The sequence below is a fragment of the Thunnus thynnus genome, chromosome 3 (genome assembly GCF_963924715.1).
Source record: "Thunnus thynnus chromosome 3, fThuThy2.1, whole genome shotgun sequence".
Lineage (NCBI taxonomy): Eukaryota > Metazoa > Chordata > Actinopteri > Scombriformes > Scombridae > Thunnus > Thunnus thynnus.
Genome location: NC_089519.1, coordinates 35153648 through 35173517, shown reverse-complemented (window position 1 = coordinate 35173517; position 19870 = coordinate 35153648). Strand labels below are relative to the sequence as shown.

The window sequence follows — 19870 nt, the reverse complement described above, 5'->3', positions numbered from 1 at the left end:
CCGCAGCGTGCCAGAGGATCCAGTTAACTTCAGTTACTTTTAGGGCTTCAAGTTTATTTTTCTTGCTTTTGATAGTTTTGGTTGTAAATAGTTTCTTGATTTAAATCTTTGTTGAGATTAAGATTCATTTGTGTTGTAGAGTTAATAGTTTATGTGTCATTTATCAGGTCTGTTGAGCTGTTTAGTCGACATCAAGTTGAGTTAAAAGACTAGTTTATGAAATTACTTTCTTCTAGTTTTTTCTATTTTTGTATTTTGGAAAAAATAATTTGTTAAGTTGAAATGAAGTTGTAAATAAATGACTAAAGAGTTTTACTGCTCGGTCCCGGACACTCACCTCCGGCACCAGCAGGGTGAGCTTCTTCAGCCAGTCGTGGAGGTGGTCGCTGTCGGCCAGACTGGACTTCACGGTGGAGGAGCAGTGAGCCCAGCTCACCAGCAGCCACATGGAGTAATGAGTCACTGACGAGGAAACAAAACAGAACTTCTAACATCAGGATTGTTTTCTTTTCCTGCATCCGGTTTGATTTTAGTTTGATTTGTTTTGTGGGGAGAAATAATATAAAGACAGTGTCTACATCCCTTCTGCATGCTTTGATTTCCTTCTTCCTTTCATACTTTTATCATTTATGTTGAAGTATATAAAGATTAAAGACAAGTTCTATAAATCCTCACCTTCATGTCGGGACCTGTGGTCAGACTGAGCCTTGAGAACTCTGTAGAAGAAGAAGAAAGTGTTTAATAATACTCGATATATTCACTATTATTATTATTATTATTGTTGTTGTTTGCTGTATTTCATCACCTGTGTGCGAGGTTGTCGTAGGTGTACGCCACGTTGATCAAACGTTGGATCAGGTTTGTACCTTGGACGAGGCTGAGGAAGACCTGCGGACCCAACAGACAGATCAGCTGATGATGACGTCCCAGAATGCAAAGCTGGTACCCGTTACCGTCCAGGCGGAGCATTTAACGTACCTCGGTCAGTCGAGGGATGTGCAGGCCTTTCCCGTGATCCACCGTAGACTTGCGGGATTTACCCGGCCACGCCCGTTTGCGCTGGTTGTCTGCGAGGCCGGACCAGGAGAAGACGTCGTGGTAGGCCAGGTCCAGGTCTGCGGGGTCCACCGCGAACTGGCAGATCAGCTTCAGCAGGCAGGCCAGACAGTCCAGCAGCCACTGCAGAGGATCAACACCGAATGCTCACTGAGGCTGTTTTTACTTATTGTTCTGTTCAAAACGATGCTCTTCAGTCTATTTCACTCAGTAAGACCTAAACTCTCTCACCACAGTCCAGGACTCCTGGTCTTTGGGCTCCAGGATGCCTGAGTTGAAGATCTCCAGGAGCAGCTGGAGGCCTCCAGACGACACGAACTGAGAGAGAAAGAAAAAGCTTTAAACTGACTGCTCTGATTCTACTATCGCTGTTACATGTTGTTAAAGCTCAGATCTGGACTGGTTCTGTTTGTGTGATATTTTTATCTTCATCTTTACTTTGATAATAATTTGAACTTGGAAGACGATGAAAGTGAGAGAAGGAAACCGTGTGTTTGCTGTTTGTTTGGACTGTGGTGTCACTGGTGTGTTTGTACCTTGCAGCTCCAGGTGTTCTTGCTGTTTTCTATCTGATCCTCACTGGAGTCGTCTGAGTCTGGATACAGATCGCTGTAGCTGCCCTGCAAACACACACACACACACACACACACACACACACACACACACACAGTAAGATACACACACAGGACGGGCGGCTCAAAGGGTTAAGGCGTACCATATAAATGCAACGTCCACGGTTTGATTCCCAGCCGGTGGACGTTTGTTGCATGTTACACACTTCTCTCTTCCCTTGTTTCCTGTCTCGATACACTGACTCTCAAATAAAAAGGCAAAAATGCCAAAAAATAAGTGTTTAAACGCACAATATATAATTTCAGCCGCTAGGCGTCTCAATCAAAACAATAACAAAAGACGGAGTGTGACGACGGTGTGAAGCAGCAAGGGATCATGGGAGTTGTTGTCTTCGTTGTTAAATAACCAGCTTCACCGGGATAGGATTACTCCAGTGTTCATCATTCAGGTCTCCTCCTCTCCAGAACAAACGGACCCAGAGATTACAGGTAAAAACACTGAATAAAGCTGTTTCACCTAAAAAACAAAAAATCAGTGTTTCTCCGACGATGTTTGGTGACCACTGGACGTCCGGTACGAGCTGTTAGCCGAGCTGCTGCTAACGTTTGCCCAGTTTATTTCTCTGATAACAGACGTCCAATGACTAAAATCCTTCTTCCGGCTAAAAGATATAGTTAAAAACGACCTAAATTTATCATGAAAATGTGGCTTAAAACTGAATAAAAGTCAATTTATAACATTTTGTGTGGAACAACCACAACACCGATGTATTATCTTGTATGTGTGTAAGTTACTCTTTGGTAGACGCCATTGTAGCGGACAAACACAGCGCCGCCGTATGCATCTTGTGCGTGTTTACTCTTTGGTAGAGGAGGTATGACGTCATCGACAGGCGACCAAATGAAACTGTTACTTTGATTAAATGACAGATTTCTCTGAGTTTGAAACTTGTTGGAAACATTTGAGATAATGTAAGTACACAACTCAACAACATATATAACATAGGTCTAGTTGTTTTTAGACATTTTAATGCTGAATAATTACATATTATAGCTTTAAGTCTAGTAAACAAGTCCATGTGTTGTGGTTGTATTTATGTCTAACTGACACCAATATTAAATATCACTCAGTCAGTATCAATGACTGACTTGATAAAAACTTTTTATAGTGTTGTGTTTTTATAGGTTTGTGTTGATGTTGTTCATTAACACATATTTATATCTGAGAATGTGCTTAAAATAGATGGTTTTGTTATAAAAATGTATTACAGTAACTGAGTCATTTCAGTTTATGAAAGATTCTTCTTTTATGTTTCTTTCCTCCTTATTCTGCTTTCATGTAAACAAAACTCCAAAACCAGGAGTTTTATATTAACGTAGACGGAGTGTTTAAGGTGGTGGTTTGTGTCTCTTACGGTGGACTCTCTGTGGATGCGTCGGTTGGGTTTGCCCAGAGCCTCTATGATCTCCAGAGCGTAAAGCAGCTTGTGAGGACTTTTAATCCTCAGCAGCTCCTTCCAGCACAGACCCTCCCCGTTCTACACACACACGCACACGCACGCACACACACACACACACGCACACACACAAAACAAGTTCAGTTATTCAGGTTAAAACACAGCATGAGAAAATTCATCTTCACGTTTCTTCTTCTACTATTTGTATGATTGTTGAATGTTTGTGCAGTGAAGTCGTGAAAGCTGCTGGTGGCGACTGACCGCGTCGTCCGAGATGTTCTGGAAGGCCTGAAGCATCTTGGGACACGTAGGAAGAAGCATCAGCAGCTCCCAAACCCGACGAGACAGATTCTCAGCGTGGAGGTGAAGCTCCTCACAGCGCGTGCTCTGAATACACAAACAAACACATCGTTAATTCTTGTCGTTATAAGGAGTAAATACTTGAGGTGTGTTATGTTACGTTCCTCTGTCTCTCACACCGACCTCGGGACTGTCGTGGACCTTCTCGGTGTTGGGGCTGGGCGGTTTGAAGCAGGCCAGCATCTCCAGCAGGTCGAACAGCGTGGTGAGGTGCGGCTCCTGGAGGAGCAGCAGCATGGGGATGTGCTCCTTCTGGGGAGGCGGCAGGCAGGACGCCGGCAGCTGGACGCCCTCCCCCTTCCTCTCCCTCCGCGGAGCTCCCAGAGACACAAACACCATCTGGGATCAAACGGACACACGTGACTCAGCGATTAATCATCATATGCTAGACATTTTTTCCCAATTAGAAGCTACAGTGTGACTTTTAAAAATGGCTGAAAATGGAATTAAAAGGGTTTATTCTCTGTTTAATGACCATTTTAAGACATTTCAGACTCAGTGTTCATCAGTCAAAGCTGTACTTGGAACTGAATGCTAGAATTTCTATGAAAGACATATAGCAATGTACCAATGAAACGCAAAGACAGCTGATGTAAAAGTGGATCTGAGCAATGCAGGTTTAAAAATATTTTAAAATTTTTCTGTCTTTGCAAATGATTTATAACGAGCAAATGCATTAAAGAAATTTGTTAGGCCTCAAATTTTGTTTTGGTGTAAAACAAAGAAAGTAGACTTAAGTATTTTTAGTAAGAAATCTCCGCAGCACACTGATGTTTACCATGTAACATTTAGTAGTGACCATGCTAATAACGTTAGCATGTTAGCACATCTGAGGCTTATAGTTATACAAACATTACTATTGGAGGCATCCTGTCATCAACTGAAGTAAAACCGCACTTTTTGACTGAATGACTATTTGATAAGAATAATAAAAAATAAGATATGACTCCTCAAGCTTTTGTTCAAACCACTACTGCAACTCCTTACTGGCAGGCCTCCCTGCATGTACACTTAAACCTCTGCAGATGATCCAGAACGCGGCAGCGCATCTGGTCTTCAATCAGCCCAAAACAACACATGTCACCCTGCTGTTCATATCCCTCCACAGGCTCCCAGTTGCTGCCTGCATCAAATTAAAAACCCTGACACTTGCTTACAAAATAGCAACTAAAGCAGCTCCTGCCTACCTGAACTCCCTCATTCAGGTCTACACTCCCTCCTGTTCACTACGCTCTGCCAACGAAAGGCACTTGGTACCACAACAGGGCCCTAAGTCACTAGCTAGACTCTTCTCCTCTGTAGTTCCCCGGTGGTGGATCTGCAGAGTCCCTCTCAATCTTTAAGAAAAGACTAAAGACCAGCTCTTTCACGAACACCTCTGCACTTGATGAACTGTCGGGAGAGAAAACCAACACATGCTTCTATGCACTCTAATCATTGCCTTGTTGCCCTGCCTGTTGGCATCTACGTCCTATCAGGCCCAAACTTCAGCTTCATGGCACTTAGTCGTGTTGTTGTCTCCTGACTGGATCCCTGCTTGTGTTGTATCAGTCTCATATGTACGTCGCTTTGGATAAAAGCGTCTGCTAAATGTAATGTAAATCTCTGTATCTGACCAAACTGTCCTCTAACTTCCTGTTGGTTGTTCTTTAGTTCACTGACTGTTAGCTTGGAAACAGACATATGGAAAGAAACCCAGCGGTCACCTGCATGTCTTTGAAGCCCAACTCATGCAGCGTCTTCTCGTCGTAGTCGGTGGTCAGTTCGTGACCAGATGAGATCATTCTGACCGGTCCCATCAAACCACCTGCAGGAAACACAGACACAGCGGCTCACAAAAGGCTTTTAAAACTGTATCAAACCGAGAAGGATCGACCGATCCGTCCGTTCAAGTGACCTAGAGAAGTTCGTTGTGCGGGTGTTCACCTGGAAAGTCTCCCGGCTGCCGGCTGCTCTGGCCGAACTCCTGCAGCTGAGCCTGCTGGTTCATCTGCTCCTTCTGCAGGTTCTCGTACCAGTGGGTCACCTCCGCTCGCAGGTCTGCTACCTGGTCGCTGGGATACATCTCGATGGTCATCTGGTGACAAAAACAACAACAAAAAGACATCAGTTCTAATGACATGGATCAATATTAACAATGACAGTCTGATTAATGCAGCTTGAGAGAATATAATAAACCAGCATTATTTTAATCTTCTTCTACTGAGGTAATGATGTGTAGAGTTTATTAAATGTTGGCGCCCTCCAGTGGCAGTATCTTCTTTTAATACAAGTTTTTAATACAATGCTGTTACAATGTTTCTGGTCATGACCCACAGAAACACAATAAGTAGACAATAAAAAACTGTATCTTCTTATTTTATTTGAATAATTAAGCCTCATTTATTTCCAGTTGAGGCCGAACTGAAGCCGTTGCTGCAAAGCTTGTGAGTTTATCTCCTATAACGTCTTGATTGATCTCATCTAACAGGCAGACCGGTCACCTTGTCAGGCAGGCCGGCGGGCTGACAGACGATCCTGAGCGGCAGAGACTGTTTGTCGCTCAGAGCCTTCAGGTGGCTGCTGATGCCCGTCCCCTCGATCTGCCACTGACGCAGGTGGTAGGCGAACCTGACGAGGACGGAGACAGAGAGAAAAAAATGTTGAAATGTGTTTAAATGTCGTCTGTATTGATTTATATCTGAGTGTGTGTGTGTGTGTGTGTGTGTGTACCTGCGTCTGAAGGCCTCCAGGTGTGTTTTCAGCATCAGCAGCCCTCTCTCGATGCTGGTCAGACTGGAGTGAGCGTCTTTCTCCAGGTTGGCTGAAGCCATCAGCAGACTCTCCATACACTTCCTGATGAACTCCTGCTCCTTCTCCAGACCCGTCTTACCAGCTGGAGACGTCAACACACACACACACATTCATTCATTCCCAGTTAGACGACTGTAACTCCCTCTACACCTGCCTCCAACATACAGCAGCTACACTTCTAACCAGAACTCGCTGTAGGTCACACATCACCCCTGTACCGACTGCCGGTAAAATCCAGAATAAACTACAAGATCCCGACCTCGCCTCCCCAGATACATCTCTGAGCTCCTCGTTCCACTACACGACCTCTCCGATCCATAAATCTCATCCTTCTATCTATCCCCCCCCAAACTCTGTGGAACCATCTTCCACTGTCTGGTTAGATCTGCTGAATCCTTGTTCCATGTGTCCTGTTTTATTTCATTCTGGTTGATTTCTCTCTGCGTCGTGTTTGTCTACTTTATTGATCTGTTTCCATTTTGCATGTGTGTGTGTGTGAAGCGCTTTGTAACTGTGTGTTTTAAAAAATACTTACATCCACAGTCACATATCCTATAAATTTAGATTCATCTCTAGAGGTTTGTTTTCACTTTGACTTTAAAATGTTTTTCTTTTGATTTGATGCTTCATTCTCATCGTATTTGGGGTTTTATATTCATAAAAACATCCAAAATGATACAGATGATATAAAGAAATGACTAAATAACAACTGAAGTACATTCAGCTTGGAATATGTATCATATTTAACACATCGACTGTGATTTAAAGATATAAAACATGAAAAACTACCTTTATCTTGTAGCGACACTAAATATTCTGTTGTTCTTTTTAACCCATAAGGACACACAGGAGTCACCAACCCTTTCAATGTTCTGGAAAATTTCTTATACAGCTTAATATCCTTGATTTTAACTCATGAAGTGACGTCTACTGAACATCCTGCTGCAGTCATGTGACAATGTGTGAATCTGTGTACCAATGACATCACATGACAGAACTAGCTCATTTTAAAAAAGCTTGTTTTTTGTTAGTAAAGGTTTCAACTCATTTAATAAGACGTCCTGTATGACATGAAACCTGTTCTGACCACGTTTCTTGAACAAAAACAAGTTAGGGAAACATCGTTATGACATATATGTCACATTACAGATCTTTAACACTGAAGGTAGAATTTCAAAATAAAATAAAATAAAATAAATCAGTAATGTGTTCCTTGTGGTCTGTTTTATATTCCCTATAATTTTCCTTTAAGGAGAAACGGGTTCTTATGGGTTAATGTTTAATTTAACTGACCGTTGATGTAGTAGGAGTTGATGTACTGGATGGCGGCGCGGCTGATGTCAGCAGACTGAGCTCTGAGAGCGATCCCCCACAGCTGGTCCATCCCACACAGCTGGAAGAGACACATCAGGACTGAGAGTTAACCATCCGTCCGTCCGTCTGTCTACTCCGGTATGTCGTGTTTTTTTTGTGTTTGTTTTCAGAACACGGATGATGATGATGATGATGATGATGAGTCAGAGGAGTTTTGCGTACCTCACAGCTGGAAGCGTTGTCCAGGGCGCTGGTGGCGAGGCGGGCCAGGTTACACAGGTGCTGGAAGAGGTTGAGACCCGTCATGCTGATGGTCTCTGGCTTCAGCTGAGGCATCTGGAGGGAGACACACACACACACACACACACACACACACACACACACACACACACACACACACACACACACACACATACACAAACCAACATCAACACACAGCTGCTGCTTCAGTGGCGCTCGTCAGACTGTTTCCACTCCCGCTGAGCTGAAAACATCCAGCGGAGGAAATTTATGAACGTGTGAAACTAAATTCTGCTGTAAAGCGACTTATCTGTAAGAGTCCCTGACATTTCTTTAAAAACTCCCAGAAGACTTTATCAAAACTCTTCATGTTCTTAACCTCCCTAAACGACTTCACAGCCTCACCTCGCTCTTCATCCGCTACCGACCGAGCTTTATTTTGAAAAGCCTGTCCAACATGTGATTGACAGCTCTCTGATGTTTGCTTCTTATTTCCAAACTGGGAAAAAAAACATGGTGGTTGTTCTGGAAATGTAATGCAAGCTGGGAAACCTGTGGTACTGGGATTACACCGACTTCCCATTAAAATAAGTTTCTGAACAAGTTTAGAGTGAAGACATGAGTCACACAGTCGCAGAATTGTGCTCCGTTTCCATTTCCGTCCAATATGTAGTGTTTGGAAACGGCCTCTACAAGTTGAGTCATCAGATTATCTAAACAATCCAACTAACAAATCCAAACTGGCTTAATTCTCAGAGTAGGTTTTCCAGAAAAGAAAAATTCCCAGAGCAAAAAGTTAGCGAGGCATCGATGATGTTTGCCAAGAACAAAATGTTCAAAAATTCCCAGATATTCCAGAGAGCAGAGAGGAGGAGAGAGAGACAACACCGTCACCACCACCGTACCTTCTCCAGGAAGAGATGTTTGTAGGTCTCCATGCCCATAGCGTGCTGGTCTTTACTGCGGACCTGATTGAGGAACCAGTGCAGCGCGTCGTCGTAGCATTCGGCGTCTTCCACCAGGCAGTGCCACAGGATGTCCACCTGCTCCAGACTCAGTCCTGCAGAGAGAGAGAGAGACAGAGAGACAGAGAGACAGAGAGAGAGAGAGAGAGAGAGAGAGAGAGAGAGAGAGAGAGAGAGAGAGAGAGAGAGAGAGAGAGAGAGAGAGAGAGAGAGAGAGAGAGAGAGAGAGAGAGAGAGAGACACACACAAGAGTTCAATCACATCCAAACACAGAGTCTCATCACACATAATTATTCTCACCATATCCTTTCCTGTGAGGTCACAAGTGGACTATTTATTATAATATTTCCTAGCTGCCGAGGTTTATTGATGTTTTATATTCTATACTCATCTCTCAAAAAGAAAAATGTGTTAAAAACTTGCATAATTTATCTGTACGACACTTTCTGTTACACCTAAAAGCCTTAAATGAGATGAGACATATTTTAAAAGCATGAAAGCAACAACAACGACTCCTCTCAGGTCACAGCACAGACGCTTCCTCCGTTTCCCAGAGTGCAATCCAAACCTGCTGCTAAAGTCTGGAACATCCGATGCTCTCTTCTTTTAAAAATAAGCTTTTTTATTTAATTTAGCTTTTAATTCCTTTTGTGTGTGTGTGTGTGTGTGTGTGTGTGTGTGTGTATTTCTGCAGTCTGACTGTGTTTCTCTGCCTCTATGAAGCACTATTAAAGAAGAAGAAGAAGAAGAAGAAGACACATGTTTTTCTATGAAGCTTGGTAACTCATCCTGCTGCTCTCCTGCACAGTTACACACATTTGTTAACTTCCTCGGTTTTCCAAGAAAAAATTCTGATCAGATTCCCAGACTTTTCCTGGTCTGGGATGAAGCAGATGAGGGAAACACTGACAGCACCAACAGCTTTTTTTTTTGTGTGTTTTAGGGAATTGAGGCTTTTTAAAACCGGTCAGTTAAATTTAGATGAAACTTGGTGTCAAACTGGGCTAAATGTGGTTAAATGCTATTAGAATGAGGATTATATTTTATCCTTCTTTTCTCTCTCTCTCTCTCTCTTTTCTTTGCACAGCGAGACAGCGGGGGCATTGTTCTCAGTACGGCAGCTCAGGTTGCATAATGAGGTCTATTAGCATTAGCATTGTTCCCCCCCCCCCCCCCCCCCCGCCCCCTCCAGAAGACTCAGAGAACCAGACACACACACATCAGGGAGTTCGGTTTCCAAACTATTGTTAAATACGATTCACTTCAGGAAAATGTATCGCTGTTCTGCAGAGCCAAGCAACACAATGTGTTTTTTCCAAACTTTTCCAGGCAGCTGTTTTGCTTTCCAGTCGTTCACTATAGTATGAAAATCATCTCGCAGACAGTTTTTATCCGTGTAATAACACTTTCTGTACAGTAGATCATTATGTTTTTTGGCTGATGTCAAACTGTCATCACACATTTTTTTGGAGCAGCGTCGACTTTTTTTTTTCGACTGGAAATCACAAGAAGTTGTTAATATTCATCAGTTTGACTTGGTTTAGTGGCAGCTATGATGGTGTTACAGCAGGATTACACACATCTCTTCTTCTCTCATATCACAGACTAAGTGCAACATAATCCTCTATATTTACCTTCTGACATGTTGTTGCAGTATCTACATTTTAAATCTTTATGCATTATAAATTTTCCTAAAAAATCACCACAATGTAGTGAGAAAAGTAGAGACTATAGCACCTTTACTAGCAGTTGTTGTGATTAGAGGTGATGCAGGACAACTATGGAAAAAGGTTATTTTAACTTTTAGTGTTATTATCTTGTATCAAGCTTCAAATACTTTCTATGCTGTTTACAGTTTGTTTTGTTTTGTCCATGTTTCAGGTTGGTTTGAAGCTGTGTGATGTTTGTTTGTTTTCTTGATGAATATATATAGAAAAGTGTGTTATGTGTCAGTTGTTTCATGTCAAAATAAAACTATGGATTTATGACACTGGATCTTTGTCAGTTAAGCTGCAAAATGTTGTTGATTTAGTGTCTAAAATCTCAACTGGCTGCTGACTCGAGAGTGTTTATTATGTAGTGAATAGTGAATGAGAGCACGAGGGAAGGACCTCTGGTCAGTGTGTATGTTTAGTATGAAGCGGTCTAACAGAACGTAGTCGACCCGTTCAGCCCACAGTTCAGCCCACGTGAACCGCAACATTAAACGTCCCGTTGGAGACGAAGTAAACAAACTGCTGTAAGTGCAGGTCACAGACAGACGGCGTGTCGCTAACAGAGATTCTGAAGAGCAGACCAGCGTCTAACGGGTCTGAAGTGACGTCTGCAGCTTTGTTTACATGCTGGTCAATGTTCTGCAGCTGAGCAGCTAATTAGCATCTAGCTGCTAACTGACGTTAGCGGTGGATGTTTGTTTGGCGGCTCGTTCAACAAGCTGCAGGATGAGACGTGTGTTTGTAAGTGATCATCAAGTTGTGATGATGTGAGAACAGGCTGCTGTTTCATTTACTACCACGTTTAAAGGAGGAAGGCTTTAATTTAACAACTGAGCTTTGAATATTTTATGTATCTTTAGATTTTATTTAAACATTGGACATCTTGAATGTTGTTTTCATTTAAAACCATGGATACAAGATCCTTGCTTTAAGAGTTTTACAGATTAAAAGGAAAGCAAAGTTTTATTTGTCACCTTTTGATCCGATCCGTGAGTTTTGTGATCCATTGCACCCCTTTTTTTTTTTTTTTAAATGAACTCTTATTTTCTGAATAGTAGTATGGAGCAGTTTTGTTTTAGTTTAAACTTTAAATGTTGTTTTGTTTGCTCGGCTGAATAAAGTGAAGCTGAATCTTACTGAAGTGGTCTGGAGATCCCAGTGTGGAGAAGACGCAGGTGAGGAACTGCAGACGGACCTGGACCTCCGCACTGTGGCTGTACCTGTAACACACACACACACACACACACACACACACACACACACACACACACACACACACGTATCAGTAGCAGCACAGACATGTGATTTAGATCAAATTCATAACTTTCCTGCAGGTTAATGTGATTTTAGATAAACTCTTAAACACACAATATGTAATTTCAGCCGCTAGGCGTCTCAATCAAAACAATAACAAAAGACGGAGTGTGATGACGGTGTGAAGTAGCAAGGGATCATGGGAGTTGTTGTCTTCGTTGTTAAATAACCAGCTTCACCGGGATAGGATTACTCCAGTGTTCATCATTCTCCTCTCCAGAACAAACGGACACGCAGATTAAAATCGTTAAAATACTAATTAAAGCTGTTCCACCTAAAAAAATCAGTGTTTCTCCGACGATGTTTGGTGACCACCAGACTTCCTGGAGGGGCTGTTAGCCGAGCTGCTGCTAACGTTTGTCCAGTTTATTTCTCTGATAACTTAAGATCCAGACGTCCAACGACTAAAATCCTTCTTCCGGCTAAAAGATATAGTTAAAAACAACCTAAATTTATCATGAAAATGTGGCTTAAAACTGAATAAAAGTCAATTTATAACAGTTTGTGTGGAACAACCACAACACCGATGTATTATCTTGTATGTGTGTAAGTTACTCTTTGGTAGACGCCATTGTAGCGGACAAACACAGCGCCGCTGTATGCATCTTGTGCCTGTTTACTCTTTGGTAGAGGAGGTATGACGTCATTGACAGGCGACCAAATGAAACCGTTACTTTGATTAAATGACAGATTTCTCTGGGTTTGAAACTTGTTGGAAACATTTGAGATAATGTAAGTACACAACTCAACAACATATATAACACAGGTCTAGTTGTTTTTAGACATTTTAATGTGGAATAATTACATATTATACCTTTAAAACAGCTGGTTAAATCCATCAGGTGAACAAGAACTGATGTGTTTTACTGTTCAAGCATGTTTGTAATAGACACGAGGAACTGGGTGTTTATCGAGAACCACCTTAAGATGCTTCAGTCAACTGTCAGTTTAACAAAAATCTCATGAACTACCATCTAAGCTGACGTCATGACATGTGACTGTCTTGCTTTTAATCTAGTTGTAGTTGTGCAGCAGGACTCGTGAACGTGACCGAGGTTAACGTGTTGACGACAGACTCACAGTGCAAACTTGTGCCGGTGTTCTCGGACTTCCTGGATGTAGTGCTGCAGGTTGTCGAAGAACAGTTTCATCATGTGCAGCTCCTTCTCAGCCCACCTGACAGAACCAACGACAACAACGACATCAGAACAAGGCTGAAGAACTGAGATGGATTACTTTTAGACTGTTAAGATATTTTCATTCAGGTGTGTATGTAGAAGTTCAAAGAGTTTACTGATGATATGATGTAACTTACATGGTGATCCAGTGAGTGTCGTAGCTGGAGCCAAACTGCTGAAAAGTGCCAAAAAGCTTCGGTAGTAGACGCAAGGAAACCACAACCGACCTGAGGGTAGGTGAAAAAAAATTTAAAAAAAAGGATTACAGTTTTTCACAAGGACCCAAAAAAACAAGGAGAAAAGATTCTTCTAACAAGTGTTCAGGAAATGTTATTTTGTTGCTGTGTTTGCAGTATTTCCTGCCTCATTTTGTAGCAGATTTCCTGTTTCCTGGTAGGAAACCTGCATAAAAAAAAAAAAGCCACCGTTGCTCTGAAACGGGACTTACCTGTGATGAGCCAAGTTGTCAAGGCAACCCTCGATGAAGCGCATTCGGATCTGTCTGTCGGTGAACCAACAGACCAGCGAACACAGCAGCTTCTCTGCTTCATTAATCAGACCCTCAGACAGGTGGATCTAAAACACACACACAGATTCATGACACTGATTAGATCAGGCAGGTGAACACCGAGGCTGATGCTAATCATTAACACAAGCTCGTTTTAAAAAAAAAGCCGCACCGCGTCCTCGTCCTGCACCAGGTCCCACAGCAGAGTGTTGCCCTTCTTACAAACGTTGTCCAGGTTGATGTCAGTCACCGCGTGGCTGCTGGAGTACTGATGTTTATGAACAGCTGGACCTGCACAAGCACAGAGAACTCACAGAGTGTTAGCTTCACTTATTCTCTGGAAGGTTGACGATTATTTAGTCTTTACCACAAAAACTGATGGTTAAACTTAGGGATGCACAATATTATCGGCACGTCACCGGTATCGGCTGATAAAAGCTCTAAAATCAAATATCGGCATCGGCGAATTCTGCTGCTTATGAGAGGCTGATTTGTCGCCTTCCCCTCCGTCGCCTGACTGTGCTTCCCTCGGTCCCAGTGCTTCACACAGCTGCCCATCAGACCAGCTGCTTCTTCCCACTTTAACCTGTTGGACCCACACAGAGAGCCGAGGCTAACGTTAGCTGAGAGGCTAGCTGGCTGTGCTTCCCTCTGGTCATGCTGCGGCTAACGCTCCTGCAGCTAACGTTAGCCCCGGCTCTCCGTGTGGATCCAACTGGAGCACCGGTTTGTTATTCAGGTTAAAGTGGGAAGAAGCAGCTGATCTGACGGGCAGCTGAGTGAAGTGCAGCCTGCAGAGGAAACACCTGGACCGTCGGCGTGAAACAGTCTGCGGAGGAGCTGCTGCAAAGATAGGAAACACCTCGGCTGACAGGATGTGTCACTCTGTTGGGGAAAAAAAACGTCTTTTTGGTTTATAACGGCGGTTGTCAACCAGCGTATTAGGTGCATTACCGCCACCTTCTGCTCCGGGGTGTGGACCAGAGATTGAATCCTCCACATTAATCCTGTCTGTCTGATAAACTCAATGAAAACTCTACTGCTCCCACTTGGCAGGTTCATTAAAGTTTTAATGCTGAGCTCCTGAACTCCAGTCTTCCTGAGTTCTTCCTCAGTTCTTCCTTCATATATTGTCTTTCTTGATCATACTTAGTACAATCTATGCTTGCATGTATAATAGTCTCCTCAGCCAGCTGGAAAAAAAAATATGTGCATATACCAGATATCGGTAAAAAATCCAATATGGTGCATCCTTAGTCAAAAAGGCTGTGACCGTTTCTCACCTTGCACCAGGTGCTCGTGGTAGATGGAGGCCAGGTTGGGGAGGTGCTGCTGGAGGTGGGAGCTGAGTTCTGCGTGCGAGTTGATCTGGACCAGTTCCTCCTCGCAGCCCGACTCCTCCCCGTCGAAGTCGGCCATGTTCTTCTCGGACTTGGCGCTGACCTGGGAGCTGCTGCAGCTGACGTCGTCGGCGCTCAGCATGTCCTCCACCATGGGACTGAGGAGGAGGAGGAGGAGGAGGAGGAGATCAATCAACCAGATGCATCACAATGTCAAACTACAGTGTTTAAATTGCTGTTTACATGAGATTAGAAGTGAATATTGATGAAAATATTGATGACTAATGTCTGGATTTTAATGAAACTTGCTGTGAATATTAATGGTGCACAGACAGTAAACCTTTAATGCAGCTCTATTATCAGGCCAAACTGTTCCAACGTAAACATAAAACATATTAATGCTAAAGGAAGCTCCCCAGAGGATGAACCCTTGTTTTAAATTCTCTACACTGATCTTCCCTCTCGTGTCGTCTTCATGCAGTGGTGCATTATCGAACAGGCAGAGTGCCGTTAAATCTAACGGAGGATGAAACTCTTCGCTTTAGTGATCCTGTGAGCTTTTCTTTGCCACAACCTTTTACATTTTTAACTTCACTAGCGTTCTCCAAAACCTCAGTGCAGAACTATTTTAGATCCTGCACGCCACTTGGATTTTGGTTTCGATTTTCAGCTCAGACTCTTTTGTTTTTGTTAAAAGACTTTTCCAAATTTAAACCAAAAGAAAACAACTTTGATACGTAGCAGAAACCTGAAAGTGGTCAGCGATGGACAAAAAGAACAAAAAAAGATTTAATGAGCCCAAACCCTTCCTGCTCTACTTTATCTTCAAAGAAGCTTTTTTTTCTGTGTTAAAATGAAACAAGTGTCTGTTGCTGGCACTTCCTGTCGTCTTCCTGCTACCTGCTGCACTTTGTCTTCAGTTCAGACTCAGAACAGAAAAAACCATCAGAATGTTTTTTTATTTTCTGAGACGTAACGAACGTTTCAGGCTGCTGTGAGTATCTGTGATGATGATTTATTGTGGGTGAAAGACTAATCAATCAGTAGAATATCACTTATTTATTATTATTATTAGTGTTTGGAAAGGAAATGAACAGCTGTTAGTTTGAGACGTTTACCCTTCGTGATGGTGGTGGTGATGATGATGATGGTGATGGTGGTGCTGGGGGCCAATGAAGCGCCGGCAGTTAAAGAGCTCGCTGCCCATGGCCTCTCCCAGGAAGTCCCCGGGCCGCGGCAGGCAGGGGGGCTCCTGAGGCCCCTGGACCATCTGGGAGGGGCCGATGTCTGGCGGCTGCTGCTGGGGCTCCGCCGCCTCGGGTCGAGCTGACGACGACGCCGAACACGCGTCCAACATCCTCATCCGGCCCTCCAATGATGTCGATGCCGCTGTAACCATGACGGCAGAAGTCTCTGGGTTGAAAGGGAGAACCTTTGGTTTGGCCCCGCCCCCTGATCCACTGGGCCCCGCCCCCTGGCTCGGCCCCTCGCCGAGCGCCTCCCCCGCCTTCCTCTTCCTCGACTCCGCCTGCTCCCGGGGCTCCTTCTGCTGCCCGCCTTCGGCGGCCGACCGGTTGCCCTCGTCTTCGTCCTCTTCGTCGTCGTCGTCATCCTCCTCATCGTCTTCCTCTTCGTCGTCCTCCTCCTCCTCCTTTAAGGCCTCGCTGTCCGCCATGTCGTCAGAGTGCATCTCGCTGCCGGGGCTGCCTGCTGATTGGCTGGCTCTGCTGGAGGCGGCTTCGTTGCTGGAAGCCTCGCTGCGGCCGCTGCTGCTGCCCGGCCCGCTGCTGCCTTCCTCCACGCTGTTGGCCGTCTCATCGGAGCTGCCCTGCATCGACTCCTGACCACACAACACAAGACACATGTTATCGTTTTAATCGCTGCAGGACGTCTGCTGCAGGCGATCAATCACGGATCTGATTAAAAACGGAACCTGAAGGAAACAAAGAGAGCAGAAAATCCACAATAGCAGCTCTATGTTGTTGAGAAACCTGCACAACCTCTCCGACCTTTTATCTGCTGGATTTCCCCTTTAAATGTCCAGCTGAGCTTCTTCAAATTTAGAATAACACAGATGGAAACATCACAAATGTAATAATGACACAAACATTCAAACCCAGGAATGTTTGTTCTGGCTGCGTCATTCCATCGAAATAAATGGATATAATAATCTAGATGTCTTCTGTGTCGTTTTGCACAGATTTCATATTAACTGAGTCTGAAGTATTTGGTTTGTTTGAACAATGTTCGGCCGAACAACATGAGTTTTTAAAGATGGAGGCATCAGCAGGCAGGTTTGAGTTTAAGATGTCAACAGTTGGTGTTTCAGAAAGTTATCAGAATAATTTGTAAATTGCGATAAATATAAACAGTCTCATACTGAGACGAGGACAATAAATGATTCTATAATGATATAAAGTGAAAGATACAAGTGAGAACATTTACTCAGCTCTCATTTTATTGTTTTTATTGTTGTTGAAACTCTGCTCTGAATACGTCTGCTGCCTCGATGACAAATGAAAGGTGTGTGTGTGTGTGAGAGTGTGTGTGTGTGTGTGTGTGTGTGTGTGTGTGTGTGTGTGCGTACCTCCGTGTCAGACAGCCTCTGCTGGCTCCTCTTGCTGCCCGTCATCATCTGGTCGTCCATCTCCATGTCACTGCCTCCGCTGTGTTGAGTGTCGCTGTTATCGCTGCTGTCCGGGCTGGCGGCCGGCGAACCTGAAGGCCAGAGAAGAAGAAGAAGAAGACAGACTGAGAACTTCTCGTGGAAAAGCTAATCAAAGCTAGCACACAAACATTAGCTTTGAGGAAAAGACGATACACGCTAAGAAGAAATCTGCTAAATTTGACCTGACGTGTTACTGTTTCACTGGATGAAACTATCTGAGGAGGATCTGTCTCACCCTGGGATTCCACAGGGAGCGTGTGCGCCGCGTTCCGGCTCCGACGCGGTTTTGCTCCGTCCTCTGCACGGCGCCCTATTCCACCGGGAGCGTGTCAGAAGCAGAGCGTCTTCACTGCGGGAAGCCTTCCGCCGTTTAAAGTCAGTTGCACTCCTACTACAGTAATTACAGCAGCCTAGTCAAAGCTGATAAAGTCCCTTAAGGCTACCGTAATTACTGCAGTAGCAGGGCAACTAAACTGCCCAATTTTGTTAACTTGCTCAGCTTTTGTTGGTCATTTTCCTTGATTTTTGTGCTTCTGCTGTGGTTAATTAGGCTACGTAGTTAAATGATTTCTTTATTCGTCTATTTTTAATTGCGTTTATTGTTGATATACGACCATTGAATTTCCCTTTGGGGATCAATAAAGTAATATCTATCTATCCTAGGAGTCTGCACGGGCTGTTTTATTTTGAAAATTTACTGGATGCTCAATGCTGTTTATGTGTCTGACTTCCTGCCCAGCTCCATCTGCTCTGTCCGGCAGCCGCGTCGGAGCCAGAACGCACCCGATGGAATTTAGGGGTTACTCTGCTGCCTTCATCTGACACGTTAACATCAACAACAACAACAATGTCTTACACTTTATTTTGAAGCTAAAATTGAAAAGTCTGATGAATGATGTCTGTAACTTAATGATCCTTCCCAAAAGTTTCTTCCATCTTGTTCCTGTTAACGTTTATTTTAATGTGTAGCTTTAGAGGAGTACACCAGCGATTCATCTGAGGACTTTTACAAGAGACGGATGAAAAAGAAGCAGCAGAGTCCAAGATTTCCTGACTTTAAGTCCTTAGTTTGGGTCAAACACAAAGAAAACTGGATCTTACACTTCCCATGATGCAACTCCATAAAACCTTTTGTTAAACCATCCGTGCCGTGTTTTTATAACACACCGCTTTATAACAGGCTTTCTGTTATGAATGTGTCGTCTCTAAGCCAAACGTTGTCAGTTTTTCTAGTTTTCAGAGCCGCAGAGGATCTTATACAACTGTTGTCAGAGAGCTTTCAGTCTAAATAAATCCAGACTGACCTTTCTTGTTGCCCATGGGGATGTTGGTGTTGAGCAGGGAGGCGAAGGAGCTCTGCTTGGAGAGCTGAGCTTTGGCTGCCAGAGCGTTATTCCACAGAGCCTTGATCAGCATGGAGGCCAGGTACAGCGTCTGAGGAGGGAAAAATCACACAAACACCTCAAATACAACAGCCAGGTGAAGAGCTCGATGTTTTTTTATTCCGCTGCGTGCGTGTGTGTGTGTGTGTGTGTGTGTTTACCTGCTCGGTGTGGGCGCTGGGGTGCAGGCCTGACACCAGGTTGAGGACGTGGCGGAGAGGCACCGGGTCCAGGTTTTTGATGAGTGAAGGAAAAAGGTCGTGGATGTAGCGGCTGCAGTGTTTGAGCTAAAAAACACAAAATAAAAAAAAAAGAGTTTAAAGAAGCAGAAAACACAGAAATCCTCACCGACTGGTACAGAAACACAGTTTACTGGTTACTAGAGGCGTCAGACTGACGCCTCGTACTTCAATAAGGTATAAAATACATCAGAACAACAACTGTTAACATTTCTATGTTTTTATGGTAAACGAATGGACGAGTTCATTATCCATTTAATGTGATGCTGAACATTAAAGTGCATTTCCTGTTTCATTCTGATGGGAAATTAAATTGAACTTAATACAAGTGCAAAATGTTTTTTCATGAACACATTTTTTGCTGTATTTTAATAACAAAATCAACAAAGGATGTGTAAAAAACAGATATTTCCATGAAGAAGTAGAGCGTCATTTTGCTTAGTGGGAATATTTTCTGCACATAAAGCTGTGAAGTATTATTTATATCTTTAATTAGATTAATATAATAAAAAGTAAGTGCAAGGTTATTATTTCATTGTGCAGTTCAACTGACTGTTCTTTGTGGATTGTCAAAAAAACAAAAAACAGATGATGTTGTTGTTGTTGTTGTCGGCCGTGTAACGAACAAGTTAATGTGGTGTAATAAAGTCAGGTCGTCTCACCTGAGCTGCAGCCCAGATACAGTCCACATGCTGAGTGCTGAGTCGGCCCTCCGCTGCTAAGAAGTTCAGGATCACTTGGCACTGTTTAATGATCTGGAAAACACACA

At 43.5% G+C, this 19870-nt stretch overlaps 1 protein-coding gene across 2 annotated transcripts in view; it reads right to left on the bottom strand.

Moving 5' to 3' along the window:
- usp34 (ubiquitin specific peptidase 34) overlaps nt 1–19870 on the bottom strand; it is an 80354-nt gene that overhangs the window by 28528 nt on the left and 31956 nt on the right. For both annotated transcript variants that reach the window (XM_067585575.1, XM_067585576.1), the window contains exons 10-36: nt 19764–19856; nt 19024–19149; nt 18785–18914; nt 17400–17530; nt 15931–16652; nt 14756–14970; nt 13645–13763; nt 13413–13540; nt 13102–13191; nt 12867–12962; nt 11610–11692; nt 8698–8852; nt 7775–7888; nt 7532–7631; nt 6158–6320; nt 5929–6055; nt 5372–5522; nt 5152–5252; nt 3569–3784; nt 3347–3472; nt 3044–3166; nt 1593–1676; nt 1288–1374; nt 979–1179; nt 806–888; nt 676–716; nt 338–462 (exon numbers count right to left, since the gene is read on the bottom strand). In XM_067585575.1, coding sequence (XP_067441676.1) covers nt 338–462; nt 676–716; nt 806–888; nt 979–1179; nt 1288–1374; nt 1593–1676; nt 3044–3166; nt 3347–3472; nt 3569–3784; nt 5152–5252; nt 5372–5522; nt 5929–6055; nt 6158–6320; nt 7532–7631; nt 7775–7888; nt 8698–8852; nt 11610–11692; nt 12867–12962; nt 13102–13191; nt 13413–13540; nt 13645–13763; nt 14756–14970; nt 15931–16652; nt 17400–17530; nt 18785–18914; nt 19024–19149; nt 19764–19856 — 3930 coding nt within the window. The remainder of the gene's footprint in view (nt 1–337; nt 463–675; nt 717–805; nt 889–978; nt 1180–1287; nt 1375–1592; nt 1677–3043; nt 3167–3346; nt 3473–3568; nt 3785–5151; nt 5253–5371; nt 5523–5928; nt 6056–6157; nt 6321–7531; nt 7632–7774; nt 7889–8697; nt 8853–11609; nt 11693–12866; nt 12963–13101; nt 13192–13412; nt 13541–13644; nt 13764–14755; nt 14971–15930; nt 16653–17399; nt 17531–18784; nt 18915–19023; nt 19150–19763; nt 19857–19870) is intronic.